At 42.7% G+C, this 15324-nt stretch overlaps 2 protein-coding genes across 13 annotated transcripts in view; one reads left to right on the top strand and one right to left on the bottom strand.

The window, feature by feature from the left end:
• The window catches only part of GANC (glucosidase alpha, neutral C), an 86455-nt gene extending 85331 nt beyond the window's left edge, over window positions 1-1124 (bottom strand). For all 6 annotated transcript variants that reach the window (XR_009867307.1, XM_062205714.1, XM_062205715.1 and 3 more), the window contains exon 1: window positions 232-1124. Coding sequence is in view for 5 of the 6 variants with exons in the window: in XM_062205714.1 (XP_062061698.1) it covers window positions 232-260 (29 nt within the window). In the remaining variant the exon portion in view is untranslated. The remainder of the gene's footprint in view (window positions 1-231) is intronic.
• A 49-nt stretch (window positions 1125-1173) lies between these two features.
• TMEM87A (transmembrane protein 87A) overlaps window positions 1174-15324 on the top strand; it is a 48855-nt gene continuing 34704 nt past the window's right edge. For 2 of the 7 annotated variants that reach the window (XM_062205721.1, XM_062205720.1), the window contains exons 1-7: window positions 1177-1408; window positions 2484-2544; window positions 6008-6093; window positions 8020-8133; window positions 11050-11103; window positions 11180-11224; window positions 13673-13790. In XM_062205721.1, coding sequence (XP_062061705.1) covers window positions 1259-1408; window positions 2484-2544; window positions 6008-6093; window positions 8020-8133; window positions 11050-11103; window positions 11180-11224; window positions 13673-13790 — 628 coding nt within the window. In that variant the 5' untranslated portion in view covers window positions 1177-1258. Of the gene's footprint in view, window positions 1409-2483; window positions 2545-6007; window positions 6094-8019; window positions 8134-11049; window positions 11104-11179; window positions 11225-13672; window positions 13791-15324 lie in introns of all 7 variants that reach the window. The other 5 variants (XM_062205725.1, XM_062205722.1, XM_062205723.1 and 2 more) reach the window with 5 other exon arrangements.

The raw sequence follows: 15324 nt of genomic DNA, 5'->3' as shown, positions 1-15324 counted from the left end.
GGAAAAATGGGATTAAAAGGTAAATTGATTTTGGTGCAAAAGATTTGAAATCTATGTAGTTTATCTAACTCCCAACAGATCTGTGCAAAAAAGCCCATACAGATCAAGTGCACAACTACCAAACATCGAAGTAAGAAATTAAAAAAACAAAACTACGAAATCGTGAGTTAGAATGTACCCCCTGAATCTTGTCCCAGGGGTCAGGTCCTGCAAGCTCAGTGGACCTTTTACCTGATTTCCTCTTTCCCAGCTGCATCCATGGCCAATGGGCCGTCTTTTCAAATTAAGACCTGCACTTCACCACCACCAGCTTCTGGAGAACAGAGTCTCCTCCAGGTCCTCCAGGAGGGACAAACTTGACTCTCGATCCTGGGATTTTTCAGGCGCACACGAGCATTTCTACGGGAACACGTCTGTCGGATTTTCTTCCTCAAGTCTGCGTGGCTGATGAAAACCGTGCTTTTTGGTTAGGAACCTAAACTGTCTTTGCCGCAGAGGAGGCGTACACGCTTTGAGCCCCAGAGGGCAAGAACGAAGAGCGTGAGAACCAGGAAGCACAGCGTCCGTGACCTTTCTTGGAGCCCGGCCACCGTGGGCGGTCACGCCAAGGATAGGAGAACTGACTCACTCTCTCTCTCTCTCTCTCTCGATTTTAGCTTTGAGTCGTTCCTGGACGTGATGTCGCCAGCCGAACTCTACGGCAGCACCACACTTTTCAGGGCCAGCAGGGGACTGTGTCCCTATTACACTCCCCAGTCCAGGAATCGCTTCTTTCTCCACACAGCCGAATTCCAACTTTTACTTAAATACCGTCAAGACCGGTATTTTATCAGGCGGCCGGACGTACAGCTGACCCAGACCTCTGACCCGGCGTCTGAGTTTAATTTTGAAGGAATGAGGGGCTAGGGTCAGCGGGAGGAGAGGAAGCTAAACACTACACAAGGTTGTCTGCCTGGTCCTCAAATCGGTTCAGGACAGGAAGAGGAGAAAAAAAAACAAAAAAACAAGACACGTCACGGTGGCTCCTGGTGACCACCCTAACCCGGCTGACGAAGTGCTGACAGAGCGGCGCCTGCGCAGTAGGCCCACGGACCTGTGACGAGAGTCCGAGGGAGGGGCCGCCGGATAGCAAAACAAACAGGCCCCCCGTGAGGTCTGGAAGACCCGGATGATCCCGCCCCCGGAGCAGAGCCGGAAGAGGGCGGGACGAGCCGGAAGAAGGTGAAATGCTTTCGGTGGGCGCTCCACGGCTGTGAAGATGGCGGCGGCTGCGTGGCTTCAGGTGCTGCCTGTCACTTTTCTTCTTCTAGGGGCTCAGCCGTCCCCACTGTCGCTTTTTGGTGCAGGACCGGCACCTGTGTCTGCAGCCGACCGATCTAAGTGGCACATTCCGATAACGTCGGTGAGTGTGAGTAGCCACTGAGCCCGGAGGAGCGAGGGGTGGGGCTACGGCGGCCCAAGGGGTTCATGAAGGTTCCGCTGAAGTCCGCTCCCGAAGAGGTGGGATTCCGGGAGCTCGTGTGTCGCAGGTCCCGGGAGGACAGCGGCGCACTTCTGAGGCTAGGCTGGCAGGCACGTCGGGGCCGCTCCAGGAGCCGAGAGGAGTGGTGGAGCGGTTCCTCGTCGGGAGAGTAGCAGAACTTCCAGTGCTTGACTGGAGAACTGCAAACTTGATGACCAAGGGAGAGTGGTTTCTCCTTCACCTGAAGTTTCACAGAATCTGCGCATCCATCCATCCACCCGTCCTTCCATCCACCTTCCTCCCTTCCTCTCTTTTCTGCTCTGCACTTAAAGAAAAAAAAAAATCTGCATAATTCTGCTTACCAGATGGTTTGATTTCTTTTAAACTTTAGGTGATTATTTTAAGTTTCCTGGGTGATTAGGAAGCCCCCGGGCATGGTTAAAATGGAAGAAATTATTTTCTAAAATTTAATGTGGAGCTGGTCTTTCATTTGGACGTTGGTAGTTGGCCCTCTCTGCCCCACCTCCCTTTATACCTTCTTGGAGTGAGAGGTGTAGCCCTGTGAGGGCACAGCAACCAGTGCACGGGCGTGCAGAAAAGCATTATCCTGTTGAAACCCCCGCGGCCCGTTGTTTCATTCTGCTCTACCACTTTCGTTTTTTTTTTTTCATTTGGTGCAATCTTCAGGTTCTCAATTTTCGGTTTTTACTTGTTTAATAATGTCATTTTGGACTTTAAGTCATTCTATGACTGCTCATAGAGCAGTTTATTGGAGAAGATTGGTTATTCTGGGCAGTGGTTAGTAAGTTACAGGAACGAACTGGTTGTGGGGTACATCCAATGAAGACTAAAGTTCCAGTTTCTGATCCTGCTGTTCGGATGTCATCTACTTCTACTAAAAGGAAGGATGTTAATGTCTTTCGGGTTAAGAAAACTTAATTGAACATGTTATGAACTCAGGTACCTACGTTCTGCCTTGAGGATTGAGCTGTTGCTAATTATCTTTCCTTTATTGTTGTAGGGGAAAAATTACTTTAGCTTCGGAAAGATCCTATTCAAAAATACCACTATCTTCCTGAAATGTGAGTGTTTGAATTTCACGGAAGTTTTGACTTTCTTAGAAGTTATTGGTAAACTTTTAAATTACGTTGTTTTCTACTCCTCATGTCTCTGTTCAGCATATTAGGTTCTGCAGTTTGATGATCTGGCTCTATGGAGGGACGAACATGTTTAGTGTGACTGAGGTCCTTTCGCTGAATAATCTTTAGAATACTACTGTGTGGACTTTATTGTCTTCCCTTATTTTTCTGTTTACATTGTATATGTATCACTATGTTTGTTATATTTATACTGTATCTAACATGGTATATATGTGATAATATATATTAAGGTAGTCATGCTATATTGAATATAATATAAACAGTCACATTTCAGATGAATTGCAGTTACTTAGGTTGGATGATTGCCTGCATGGTGTCTTTTTTTAAAAGATTTTATTTATTTATTTGAGAGGTAGAGTTATATAGAGAGTGAGAGAAAGAGACAGAAAAGTCTTCCATCTGCTGGTTCACTCCCCATATGGCTGCTACAGCTGGAGCTAAGTCAGGCTGAAGGAGCCAGGAGCTTCTTCCAGGTCTCCCATGCTGGTGCAGGGGCACAAGCATTTGGTCCGTCTTCCACTGCTTTCCCCGGCCATAGCAGAAAAATGAATTGGAAGAGAAACAGCCGGGACCAGAACCGGCGCCTGTGTGGGATGCTGGTGCTGCAGGCGGAGGATTAACCTGTGCCACAGCGCCAGGCCCCTGCATGGGTTTTTTGATCTGTCCTGAGGCATAGATATACCACCAAATTTACTCTTGTAAGCTTCTTACGTAGTTAACCGAAAGCATGACCTAGGCTTGTCAGACCTTCTGCTTAGAACAAATATGTTCAGTATATCTTTTATTTACCAAAGGAGTGTTTTACCACCTTCAGGAAGAGGAAGCTCAGTGAGAATATCAGGAAAAGGGATTATGTTGGACAAAACCAGTTTGTTCAGTGAATCTAAACTATCCCATTGTGCATTAATGAAAAGCTTTCTGTTAGCTCTGAAAGTGGTTTTGTTTTATAGAATGAATGATCTATTTCAAGGTCAAAGGAAAAAATTAGGTCACTGATATGTGCTTCTATACAAACCTCTCCATAAAAGTACAAAATTCTAAGTTATAGTTGAATGATTTTATTTTTGTTTAGTAACTAGCTGTTGAAAACATACCGTGTGCCAAGTACTCTTTGAGATAACAGAGAAGATAGAAAAAGTTCTCTTTCCTCATTGTAGTGGGATATAAAATTTTGCAGGTAGAATTTCTCTGAAGAATATACTATATACATTTTCCCAAGTACAGACTTGATTTTTCCAGAATAGCCTTTCTTGTATGATTGGCTTCCTTGGTAAGGGTGGCTGATAGGGATAGTAGGATTTTTTTTTTTTAAAGGTTCATTTTTTTATTTAAAATCAGAGTTACACAGAGGGAGAAAGAGAGGCAGAGAGAGAGAGAGAGGTCTTCCATCTGCTGGTTCACTCCCCAATTGACTGCAACAGCTGGAGCTGCGCCGATCAAAAGCCAGGAGCTTCTTCCGGGTCTCTCACGTGGGTTCAGGGACCCAAAGACTTGGGCCATCTTCTACTGCTTTCCCAGGCCATAGCAGAGAGCTGGATCGGAAGTGGAGCAGCTGGGACTTGAACTGGCACCCATATGGGATGCTGGCACTGCAGGCAGTGGCCCCACCTGCCTAGCCATAGCACCGGCCACTAGTAGGATTTTGACTCCTGTGACAGGCTGACAGCCTGTTTGCTCTTCTCTGTATCATATACAGTGTTTTTCTCACCTGTATTTTCATCTAATTGTGTTTGGCCACGTTAAACAAACCGAGTGCCCACATATCATTGTTTTTATAAGATTTGGGCTTCTTAAACTTCACTTTATTTTTTTCTTTGTTACTTCTATGTTTCCTCATGTTTATCGGTTGTGTCTGAGTTTGTACTTCTGTGGATGTGATATATAGCTTTCCATGGAATAGGCGGGACCATTTGCACTGTCTCGTAAAGCCTTCCATTGAAAGTTTTGAACCCCATGTTTTAGCACAAATTTTCCCTGAAAATGATCTGTTAGGAATGTTTTCTTACTGACTTTTAATTAAATAATCCTATTTCTGTATAAATTTTTCTGAACAGTTCACAGCCAGTTTACAATATTATTGTCATTTCCATAAATTCTCTTCAGCAAGTCAGATTTTTACATATTCTGATAAAGTCCTCTCAAAATATGCTGGTCACTGAATAATTAGTTTGAGAAGATAATTTAAAACAAAGAAAAGGGGAAATTTATATTGGGTTCCTTCTTTTCTTTTGTTATAATCCAAAAGTAGATTTCTGAATGTGGTCTTTTTCTTTCTTTTTTTTAATCCCATTTGTATGAAGTAGGGAGTATGTTCTCCCTTCCAGATCTGGAATCAAAGATAAAGGGGGGCCAATTGACTTTCCTGAGACGAGACAGCTAAATAGTTATATAGTCAGCATTTCTAAGTATTCAGGCCTATTCTGCTAGAATATTGTGTTCCAAACTATGTAATGAGTTACTTGAAGCTTCCATGATTTCAAGAAATTCTTTGAGGCTTCTCTTAAAGTAGATTTATATTAAAAAAAAATCCAGAACTTTTTATCTGAGCTTTTGCTGTTTCAGCCTTCCCCAGCCATGTTTGCTTTTTGTTCATGCTCTTTCTGTCTGATCTTGATGTCTTTCAAGGTCCAGCCATGAGATTTTCCCTCTGTGGACCTATTAATTATTCTACCATTGAGCAGTTGTGAAGATTGCCTTGTGACATCCCTGATGCTGTTCTTTGTCTCTGTCTCTGCTGGTCCTGCGCATTCCCCTCTCTGGCCCAGTGCTGTGTCACTGTAGCTCTGTATGCTTGAACTCTACTCATAAAATATCTGAATGGTAAAAGAAGATTGGTTTTTTGTTTTTTGTTTTTTTGACAGGCAGAGTGGATAGTGAGAGAGAGAGACAGAGAGGAAGGTCTTCCTTTTTGCCGTTGGTTCACCCTCCAATGGCCGCTACGGACGGCGCATCTTGCTGATCCGAAGCCAGGAGCCAGGTGCTTCTCCTGGTCTCCCTTGCGGGTGCAGGGCCCAAGCACTTGGGCCATCCTCCACTGCCTTCCCGGGCCAAGAAGATTGATTTTAATTTAGAACTGCATTATCACTCCCAAGCTTTTCCCAGTAGAGATCTAGAAATTGAGATTTTTAAGGCATGAAATATACCCATGGTTTCAAAAGGTTAAAAGCTCCTTACTACAGTTTTCTTTCAGTGAACAACAGTTCTTTTCTCTGAAGAATGTCAAGTTCATTTTACATATATTTACTTTATTACTCTGTTTGTAGAAGGGATGGTGTTTGAGTATCTCAGGTTAGGGTAGTAAAGAAATGGGATATAGGTTAATAGTTTAAGGAAAATGCTTTGTTTGGGAACTATCTTTTATTTTCCACGATTTTTTACATTACAGTTGATGGAGAACCTTGTGATCTGTCTTTGAATATAACCTGGTTTCTGAAAAATGCAGATTGTTACAATGAAATCTACAACTTCAAGGTAAGGAAAATAAAATTAGACTTTTCTTGGAGCTTAGAGATCATCTGATCCCAACCTGTTAATATTATAGAGGAAAGAATATCACGTAGCCATGGGGAAACAGAGTTGAAGCTAGAATTCATGCATCCCAGTTTGCATACCTACTGTATCAGCAATTCTCAAATGTTTTTTTTCAGAACTCTTAACAGTCTTTTTTATTTTTTTTAAGATGTATTTATTATTTGAAAGGCAGAGTTATGGAGAGGCAGAGGCAGAGAGAGAGAGAGAGGTCTTCCATCCACTGGTTCACTCCCCAAGTGGCCACAACGGCTGGAGCTGGGCCAGTCTGGAGCCAGGAACTTCTTCCAAGTGTCCTACGTGGGGGCAGGGACCCAAGCACTTGGACCATTCTCTGCTGCCTTCCTACGTGCATTAGCAGAGAGCTGGATTGGAAGTGGAGCACCTACGTCTCGAACCGTCTTCCACATGGGATGCTGACCCTGTAGGCGGCAGCTTTTTACCTGCTGTGCCACGGTGCCAGCCCTTTTTTCTTTTTAAATGTTTTACTGCATTGACACTTTCTAACGTCTTTTAAGATTTATTTATTTATTTGAAAGGCAGAGTTTAGAGAGTCAGAGTCTGAAAGAGACAGAGAGAGAGATCGTCCATCTGCTGGTTCATTCTCCAAATGGCCGCAGTGACCGAGCTGGGCTGATCTGAAACCAGGAGTCAGGAACTTCTTCTGGGTCTTCCAGGCGGGTGCCATCTTCTTGGGCCATCTTCTTCTGCTTTCCCAGGCCATAGCAGAAAGCTGGATCAGAAATGGAGCAGCTGGGTCTTGAACCGGTGCCCACATGGGATGCTGGCACTGCAGGTGATGTTTTTACCTGCTACACCAAAGCTCCATCCCCTCAAGCAACTCTTTTAAATATATTTCACATGACAAAGTCCTCTGGAATCTGGCTGTTTCCTGATCTAACCCCACGTTGTTAGTGGAGCTGCCTCTGTGAGCCAAAGACTAGAATTCTGTGCTTGAGCATTTACTAGCATCAGATCTTTTGTTTTTTAAGATTTATTTTTATTTGAAAAGCAGATTTATAGAAAGGAGAGCCGGCGCTGTGGCTCACTAGGCTAATCCTCCGCCTTGCGGCGCCGGCACACTGGGTTCTAGTCCCGGTCGGGGCACCGATCCTGTCCCAGTTGCCTCTCTTCCAGGCCAGCTCTCTGCTGTGGCCAGGGAGTGCAGTGGAGGATAGCCCAAGTCCTTGGGCCCTGCACCCCATGGGAGACCAGGATAAGCACCTGGCTCCTGTCTTCGGATCAGCACGCTGCGCAGTGCGCCGGCCGCGGCGGCCATTGGAGGGTGAACCAACGGCAAAAGGAAGACCTTTCTCTCTGTCTCTCTCTCACTGTCCACTCTGCCTGTCAAAAAAAAAAAAAAAATAGAAAGAAGGAGAGACAGATACAGAGGGAAAGTGTGAGAGAGAGAGAGAGAGAGAGAGAGAGACAGAGATCGTCCATCTGCTGGTTCACTCTCCAAATGACCATAATAACTGGGGCTAGGCCAGGTTGAAGCTGGGAGCCAAAAAGTCCATCTGGATCTCTGATGTAGGTGCAGGGTCCCATATAGTCGGGTCATCTTGTGCTGCTTTCTCAGTACATTAGCAGGGAACTGGATTAGAAATGGAGCAAAAAAAAAAAAAGAAGTGGAGCAGCTGGGACTCAAATTCTCGAATTTGCACTCATTTGAGATCCTGGCATCACCCACTGTGCCACAGCACCAGCTGCTAGCCTTTAGATTCTTATGTATTGCTATCTGTCTTTGTCTGATGCTGTTAGTATTTATAGTAACAAATTATATTTGTGCTGTAGATGATCTTTTTGGTATTTAAGTATCTTATTTGTGAATGATTGGTTGAAGATTTCGTGTCTTCTCTGTTTTTCCAGGCAGAGGAAGTAGAGACATATTTGGAAAAACTTAAGGAAAAAAGAGGCTTGTCTGGGAAATATCAAACGTCATCCAAGTTGTTCCAGAACTGCAGTGAACTCTTTAAAACACAGGTAATCTTTCAAAGTAGTTGACAAGAAATAGAAGAGGTAAAAAATGTGGTATCTATTTTTGCCTGTGTTCATTTCCCATCCATCTCCTTGTTATTTCTTCTAGCAGGACTACGTTGGAAGTATGTTCTGATAGATGCGTAGTCAGCTGCTTTCGTACTCATCATAGGGTATGCTTTCCTTTGTGTGTAGAGCAAACCCCTAATTTTCAGAACAGAGCAATCGCTGTTTTAACCATTTGTAAGCTTACAGTTGGGTGGTATTAAGTGCTTTATTGTTTTGCAGCCACCGCCACTCCTGGTCTGTTTCTGGAACTTCCTATTATCATAAGGCAAAACTACATCCATTAAATGATAACTCCCATCTTCCCCCAGTCCCTACAAAGTACTGTTCTACTTGCTGTTTGTATGAATTTGATTAGTCTACAGGTGTCCTATAAGTAGAATCATATAATTTTTGTTCTTTCTCTGAGTGGCTTTTTCACTTAGCATAATATTTTCAAGGTTTATACATGTTGCAGAATTTGCTGTATCAGAATTAAATTCCTTTTTAAGACTGAATAATTGTGCATTGTATATAAATGCCACATTTTGTTTATCCATTTCTCAGTGGACATTTGAAACCTCACATTTTTAATTGCTGTTGCCTCATCTAATTGATATGTCCTCAGATAAACCAGAGTTTTTAGGTTTTACTGTTACAGATCTGAACTGTTACAGATCTGTTACAGAGTCCAATGACTGCCTTAGGGTTGAATTTCATACCTTGTTTTAGGGAAAAAGGAAGCAATGAATAATAGTTCTCCATATATGTTATATATATGTCATAGAGATTCTGATAGGAAATTCTATTTTCTAGGAAATAGGATAAATAGGATCTAATACCACTGTTTTGATAGAAAAATTTTATAGGTGTTAAAAATACTGTAATTATAGTCTTTCTTTTATCCTTATTGCATTTATTTTAAAAGATTTGTTTATTTGAAAAAGCAGGAGACAGAGAAAGAGCTTGTATCTCAGTATCTTCTGTCCACTAGTTCACTTCCCAGATGGCCATAACAGCTAGGGTTAGGCCAAGCTGACACCAGGAGTCAGGAACTCCCTCCTGGTCTCCCACATAGGTGGCAGGGACTCAAGTCTGTGGGCCATTCTCCATTATCTTCCCAGGCACATGAGCAGGAAGCTGGACCAGAAGTGGAGCAGTGCAGACACAAACCAGCACTCCGACATATGATACCAGCAGTAGGAGCTGCAGCTTAACTCACTGTGGTACAATGTTGGTGCCCCCAACCACATTCAAAAACCGTTTTGAAGGTGGGGATTGTGGCACAGTTGCTTGGAATGCTTCTGTCCCATATCTGAGTGTCAGTTCAAGGAGTCTTCAGCTACCTGTGCTTCCGGTCCAGCTTCCTGCTAATGGGCCTTGCCTGTGAGATGGCGATTGACAGCCTAAGTGCTTGGATTCCTGCCACCTACGTGGGAGAACCGGATGGAGTTCTGGCTCCCAGCTTTAGCCTGGCTCAACTCTGGCTGTTGGCGGCATTTGAGAAGTAGATGGAAGATCTCTATCTCTTTCTCTCTGTCACTCTGCCTTTCAAATAAATAAGTAGATGATAAATAAGTAAATCTTTCTAAAAAAGAAAATGTTTAGGGGGATGGTGTTGTGGCATAGTGTATTAAGCTGCCACCTGTGATACTGGCTTCCCATATGAGTGCCTGTTTGAGTACTGGCTGCTCCATCTCCCTGCTGATGCACCTTAGAAAGCAGTGGAGAATGGCTTAAGTACTTGAGCCCCACAACCCATGTTGGAAACCCAGATGGAGTTCCAGACCTCTGGCTTCAGCCTAGCCTGGCCCTGGCCATTATAGCCTTTTGGGGAGTGAACCAGTGGATGCAAGATCGATCTCTCTCTCTCTCTCTCTCTCTCTCATTCTCTTTCTTTCTCTCTCTCTCTCCCCCTCCCTCTCTCCTCCCTCCCCCTTTCCCCTCTTCCCCTCCCTCCCCCCCTCCCTCTTCCTCTCCCTCCCCCCCTCCCTCTTCCTCTCCCTCCCTTCTCTTCCTCTCCCTCTGTAACTCTCCCTTTCAAATAAATAATAAAATAAATATTTAAAAAATACAATGTTTTGGAATACTTAGCAAATTGCTTTGAAGAAGCAAGGAGTTCACTGAAAGCTAGATTCTCTCTCCAGTTAACAAGAAGTAAAGTCTTATTATCATTAATGAAGTCTTTAATAATTGATGGTTGAGTTATAAGGGCTTAGCTCTTAACATAGTTTAGTTTTTGTGGACTTCGAGGGAAAGGAACATAGCTTTAAAGTAGTGGACGAATATTCAAAGAAAAACGGTGTCAGGTTGAGTAGTTTATATGTTTTCTTCTGCTTTGCCAAATACATCCCCCAGGCTAGGAGGGTTGGTTGGTCTTAAATTTGGTTATGGAAAGTTGTGTGTTGCATCCGGTTACACTGAGGTTCATACTCTTAGAGCTGCTGTAGTCATTATGAGGTCTTGGCACACACTGCTGTTGGTAAGGTTTTCTCTACTCTAGTCTAAGATACCAGAATTGAATTCTACACTCTTAAAACATAGAAAGGAGAATGCCTCATCCGGTGCAAAGCATTATGGCTTTAAGCCTCATTTTCCTCATATGTAGGATGAGAGGGAGTTTTCTAAGATCCTTTAACTTAAGCATATATCCTGTATTTATGGCTTGGTTATTCTTAAGCGTTTTTTACCCTTACAGAAAAACTGAGTGGCCGGTTTGATTTGATACGGTTTTGTTCACTGGTGTGTGTTTAGTTAGAGATTCTTGTCTGGTGATACTGTTTTCATGCATTTACTGTTAGGGTATTTTGCTTTAGCCATTTCTGTGTATTTTGACCTACGCTTACCTTTAATTTTAGTTTTATGTGTTTTCTCTAGAGCTTTTCTGGGGATTCTGTGCATCGACTACCTCTTCTAGGAGAAAGACAGGAGGTAATTGTTTTCCTTACGTGTTTCTGAGAGTAAAGTATGAACTCTGAATTAATTTTCTTTTTTTTTATGTTTAAAGGCTAAAGAGAATGGAACAAATCTTACCTTTACTGGAGACAGAACTGTAAGTGTATTTGGAAATTTGGCTCATTGAATACACATTTTAATTTTATGCTTGTATATTATTAAGTTGTTCTGTGTATGATAACGTTTATAGAAAGAAATTTCAGACTGGAAGCATTATACTGAAGTGTTAATAATGGTTGTCCCTCGATGAAATCATGAGTGCTTTAATTTTTCTTTTTGTGTTTTCTGTATTTCTATTGTAAGCCTGTTTTGATTTTGTAATTATCCCCACCCTCAATAAATATTTGTAAACAGAAGCTTATTCAAAAGAACCGTGAATGTCATCTAAACTTACCTGTGGTAGAACATAATTGTAAGAGATTTTGGAAAGTTGAAGTGAGGTCAAAAACCACAAATATGCCTTAGATTTACATAAATACACATTGTATGAATGCTTATTGCACATTCCCAATTCAGAATTACTAAGTCTTAAAATTTTTTTTTTTTTTTTAAGATTGATTGATTGATTTGCAAGGCAGAGCTAGCTACAGAGAGGCAGAGGCAGAGAGACAGAGGTCTTCTATCCACTGGTTCACTCACCAGATGGCTGCAATGGCTGGAGCTGAGCCAATCCGAAGCCAGGAGCGAGGAGCCTCCTCCAGGTCCCCCATGCGGGTGTAGGGCCCAAGGACCTGGGCCATCCTCCATAGCCCTCTCAGGCCATAGCAGAGAGCTGGATTGGAAATGGAGCAGCCAGCTCTCACACTGGCGCCCGTACGGGATGCCGGCACTGCAAGTGGCGGCTCTACCCGTTACGCCACAGCACCAGCCCCTGAAAACTTGTTTAGTTAAAAAATACAGAGAAAGGAAGAAAATATGTTGGGTCATGTTTTTGGTAAAACTAATTAAATTTTTACATTTTATAACAACATTTTGAAGACATAGATATCACAGAGTTTACCCTTGTAAAACATAAAGTTTAGTTTTTTGTTTTGATTTGTTTTTTAGTACATGTATAAGTTGTGCAGCCACCAGCTGCTATCTAGTTCCAGAATCTTCATCATTCCAGCAAGTGACCCCTTACCCCTTATTTACTTTCTGTCTCTGGATTTGCCCTTTCCAGACAAGTGATATAAGTGGGATCATACAGGATGTGGCCATATGGGCGTGCTGGTTCTAGTCCTAGCTGCTCCTTTTCTGATCCAGCTCTCTGCTGTGGCCTTGGATAGCAGTAGAAGATGGTCCAAATCCTTGTTTCCTGGAGTATAGTTTTTGAACTCTTGTTTTAACCTTTTCTTGGATTTTTTTTTTTTTTTTTTGGACAGGCAGAGTGGACAGTGAGAGAGAGACAGAGAGAAAGGTCTTCCTTTTGCCGTTGGTTCACCCTCCAATGGCCGCCGCGGTAGCGCGCTGCGGCCGGCGCACCACACTGATCCGATGGTAGGAGCCAGGTGCTTCTCCTGGTCTCCCATGGGGTGCAGAGCCCAAACACTTGGGCCATCCTCCACTGCACTCCCTGGCCACAGCAGAGAGCTGGCCTGGAAGAGGGGCAACCGGGACAGGATCGGTGCCCTGACTGGGACTAGAACCCGGTGTGCCGGCGCCGCAAGGCGGAGGATTAGCCTAGTGAGCCGCGGCACCGACCCCTTTTCTTGGATTTTAACACGTTTGAACATTTGAAAAAAAGCTGTGGCTCCCCAGGAAAATGCGTGCCTGTGCAGAATCTTAGGGGTTTCATAGATCAGTGAGGCTTACCCAGAGAAGGCTGGACAAGAGCTTCTCCTGTCAAGATCAGACAGTAGTCAGTTGAGTCTAAGAAGCTAAGTGCTTTCACATGTAAGGAGGAAGAAACATCTCTGTGTTCATACTATGTCTTTGTACCTTAGTCTTGTATTTGGGAAGACTAGTCATTGTGGAAAGCAAGAGTCACTGCCTCACAGCATCAGGGACGTGGAGGCTGTTAACCTGACCCCTCACTGATGGGCGGTGACTTGTCCCCAGCATGGAGTAGCCCAGAATTACATTTTTGATATAAATATGAGACCATGTGAGTAGAAATTCTGGTAGTTTTGAACCAAGAGATTTAGATAGGAATAGATGCTTGTAATTTACTTTCACTAGTGTCCTGATTTTTTTTAAAAAAGAGGATTTAAGTAATCTTTAGTTTAAATTCCTTAGTTTCATGATTTCTAGGTAAAACACTTGGCATGACTTAATGAAATATTCAGATTAAGGATCTTAGTTGTGGTTTCCCTCCTAAAAATAAATATGTTGGTTGTGATTCTGGAATAACAAGATATGAGGTGTCCTGCTTGTTAGTGATTTGTAGTCTAGATTACATTAGTACGTATGCATTCCACACTTAAGTGGCTTGTTGTGTTGATGAGGGAAACGGAAGGACTCTGCTGTGTTCTGGGCACCCGGTAGACCAACATTTTCATGTTGTATTATTAACTTGTGCTCTTAATTCTTAAGACAAGATTCGATGCCCTTTTTCCTTTTCTAGGCAATGCATGAACCATTGCAAACTTGGCAAGATGCACCTTACATTTTTATTGTACATATTGACATTTCATCCTCAAAGGAATCATCTAGAGAAAATTCACTAAGTAATCTTTTTACCAGTAAGTTCAATTAGTTTCTTTTTGAAGCTTTTGCTATTTTCTGGTTGTGTCATGCATGGAAGGTAAAGTTACTTTAAGTGAGGGAATAATTGATAAACTATGTTTCAATGTGGAAAATTGTGGAAGAGAAATGAAGATTTTCTGTACTCTGTTTTAGCTGGCACAACCCAAGGCACTTTGCATGTGTTTGCTAACTAGGTATAAAAATACTAGGTTTCATTTCTCTTCATTTGATCTTCCTGCTTTTAAAATTTTAATTAATATCATGTTCTCAGTATTCTGAAATACGGTTATCAAAACTTGGAAATTTTTAAATTAATTAACATTAGTAGTTGTTAATGTCTCAATTTTTAAGTGTTTTCCTTTCTACTGTTGCTGTCTAGTTCATGGAATCAGCATTTTTTCTTTTTTTTTTTTGGACAGGCAGAGTGGATAGTGAGAGAGAGACAGAGAGAAAGGTCTTCCTTTTTGCCGTTGGTTCACCCTCCAATGGCCGCTGCGGCCGGCGCATCTCGCTGATCCGAAGCCAGAAGCCAGGTGCTTCTCCTGGTCTCCCATGGGGTGCAGGGCCCAAGCATTTGGGCCATCCTCCACTGCCTTCCCGGGCCATAGCAGAGAGCTGACCTGGAAGAGGGGCAACCGGGATAGAATCCGGCACCCCAACCGGGACTAGAACCCGGTGTGCCGGCGCCACAAGGCGGAGGATTAGCCTGTTAAGCCACGGTGCCGGCTGGAATCAGCATTTTTTATCTGGAATTTTGTAATGACTTACTGACTGGTCTTATTTTCTGTTGCTTTCTTTTTTACTTCACAGTTTCCTTCCCTACCCTGCTTTTTCAAGTAGAATATTGAATAGAGATGATGATGGTGGCCAAGCATGTTTTGCTGCACACTTCATTGGCAGTATTGAAACATCTCACCATCAAGTGTGATGTTTACTCTAGATTTTTCAAAATGTTCCGTTTTTGGTTGAGGGTGTTTCTATTGTTTATTGTAACTAGTTCCTTTTTTTAGTTTTAAGAATGAATGCTTAGTTCTATCAAATGATTAATTATATTGGCTGAAATGACCATATAGGCTGTCTTATTTAGTAAATGAGGGTTATTATATTGACTGGTTTTCTTATATGGAACCATTCTTGAATTCTGGGGTATCACTACTTGGTCTTGATACACACACACACACACACACACCCTGAGACACAATATATATTGCTGGGTTCTGTTTGCTTATATTTTGTTAAGTTTGATGTCTGTGTACAAAAGTGTGATTGGCCCATAGATTTCTTTTTTCTTACTGTTTTCTACTTGTTTTAGCATTCGGTTATGCTAGTCTTAATAATGAGTTGGGAACAGCTCCTTTGTTCATATTCTATGGAGCAGTTTTTGTAGCTTTTTTTTAAGTTTTTTTTTTTTTTAATTTATTTGAAATGCAGAATTACAGAGAGAGGAGGAATGTAAAGAGAGATTGTCCATCTGCTGGTCCACTCCCCAGATGGGCACAATGTCCAAGGCTGGGCCAGGCCAAAGCCAGG

Source organism: Lepus europaeus, chromosome 11 (genome assembly GCF_033115175.1).
Source record: "Lepus europaeus isolate LE1 chromosome 11, mLepTim1.pri, whole genome shotgun sequence".
Taxonomy (NCBI): Eukaryota; Metazoa; Chordata; class Mammalia; order Lagomorpha; family Leporidae; genus Lepus; species Lepus europaeus.
This window is presented reverse-complemented; position numbering and strand designations above follow the sequence as displayed.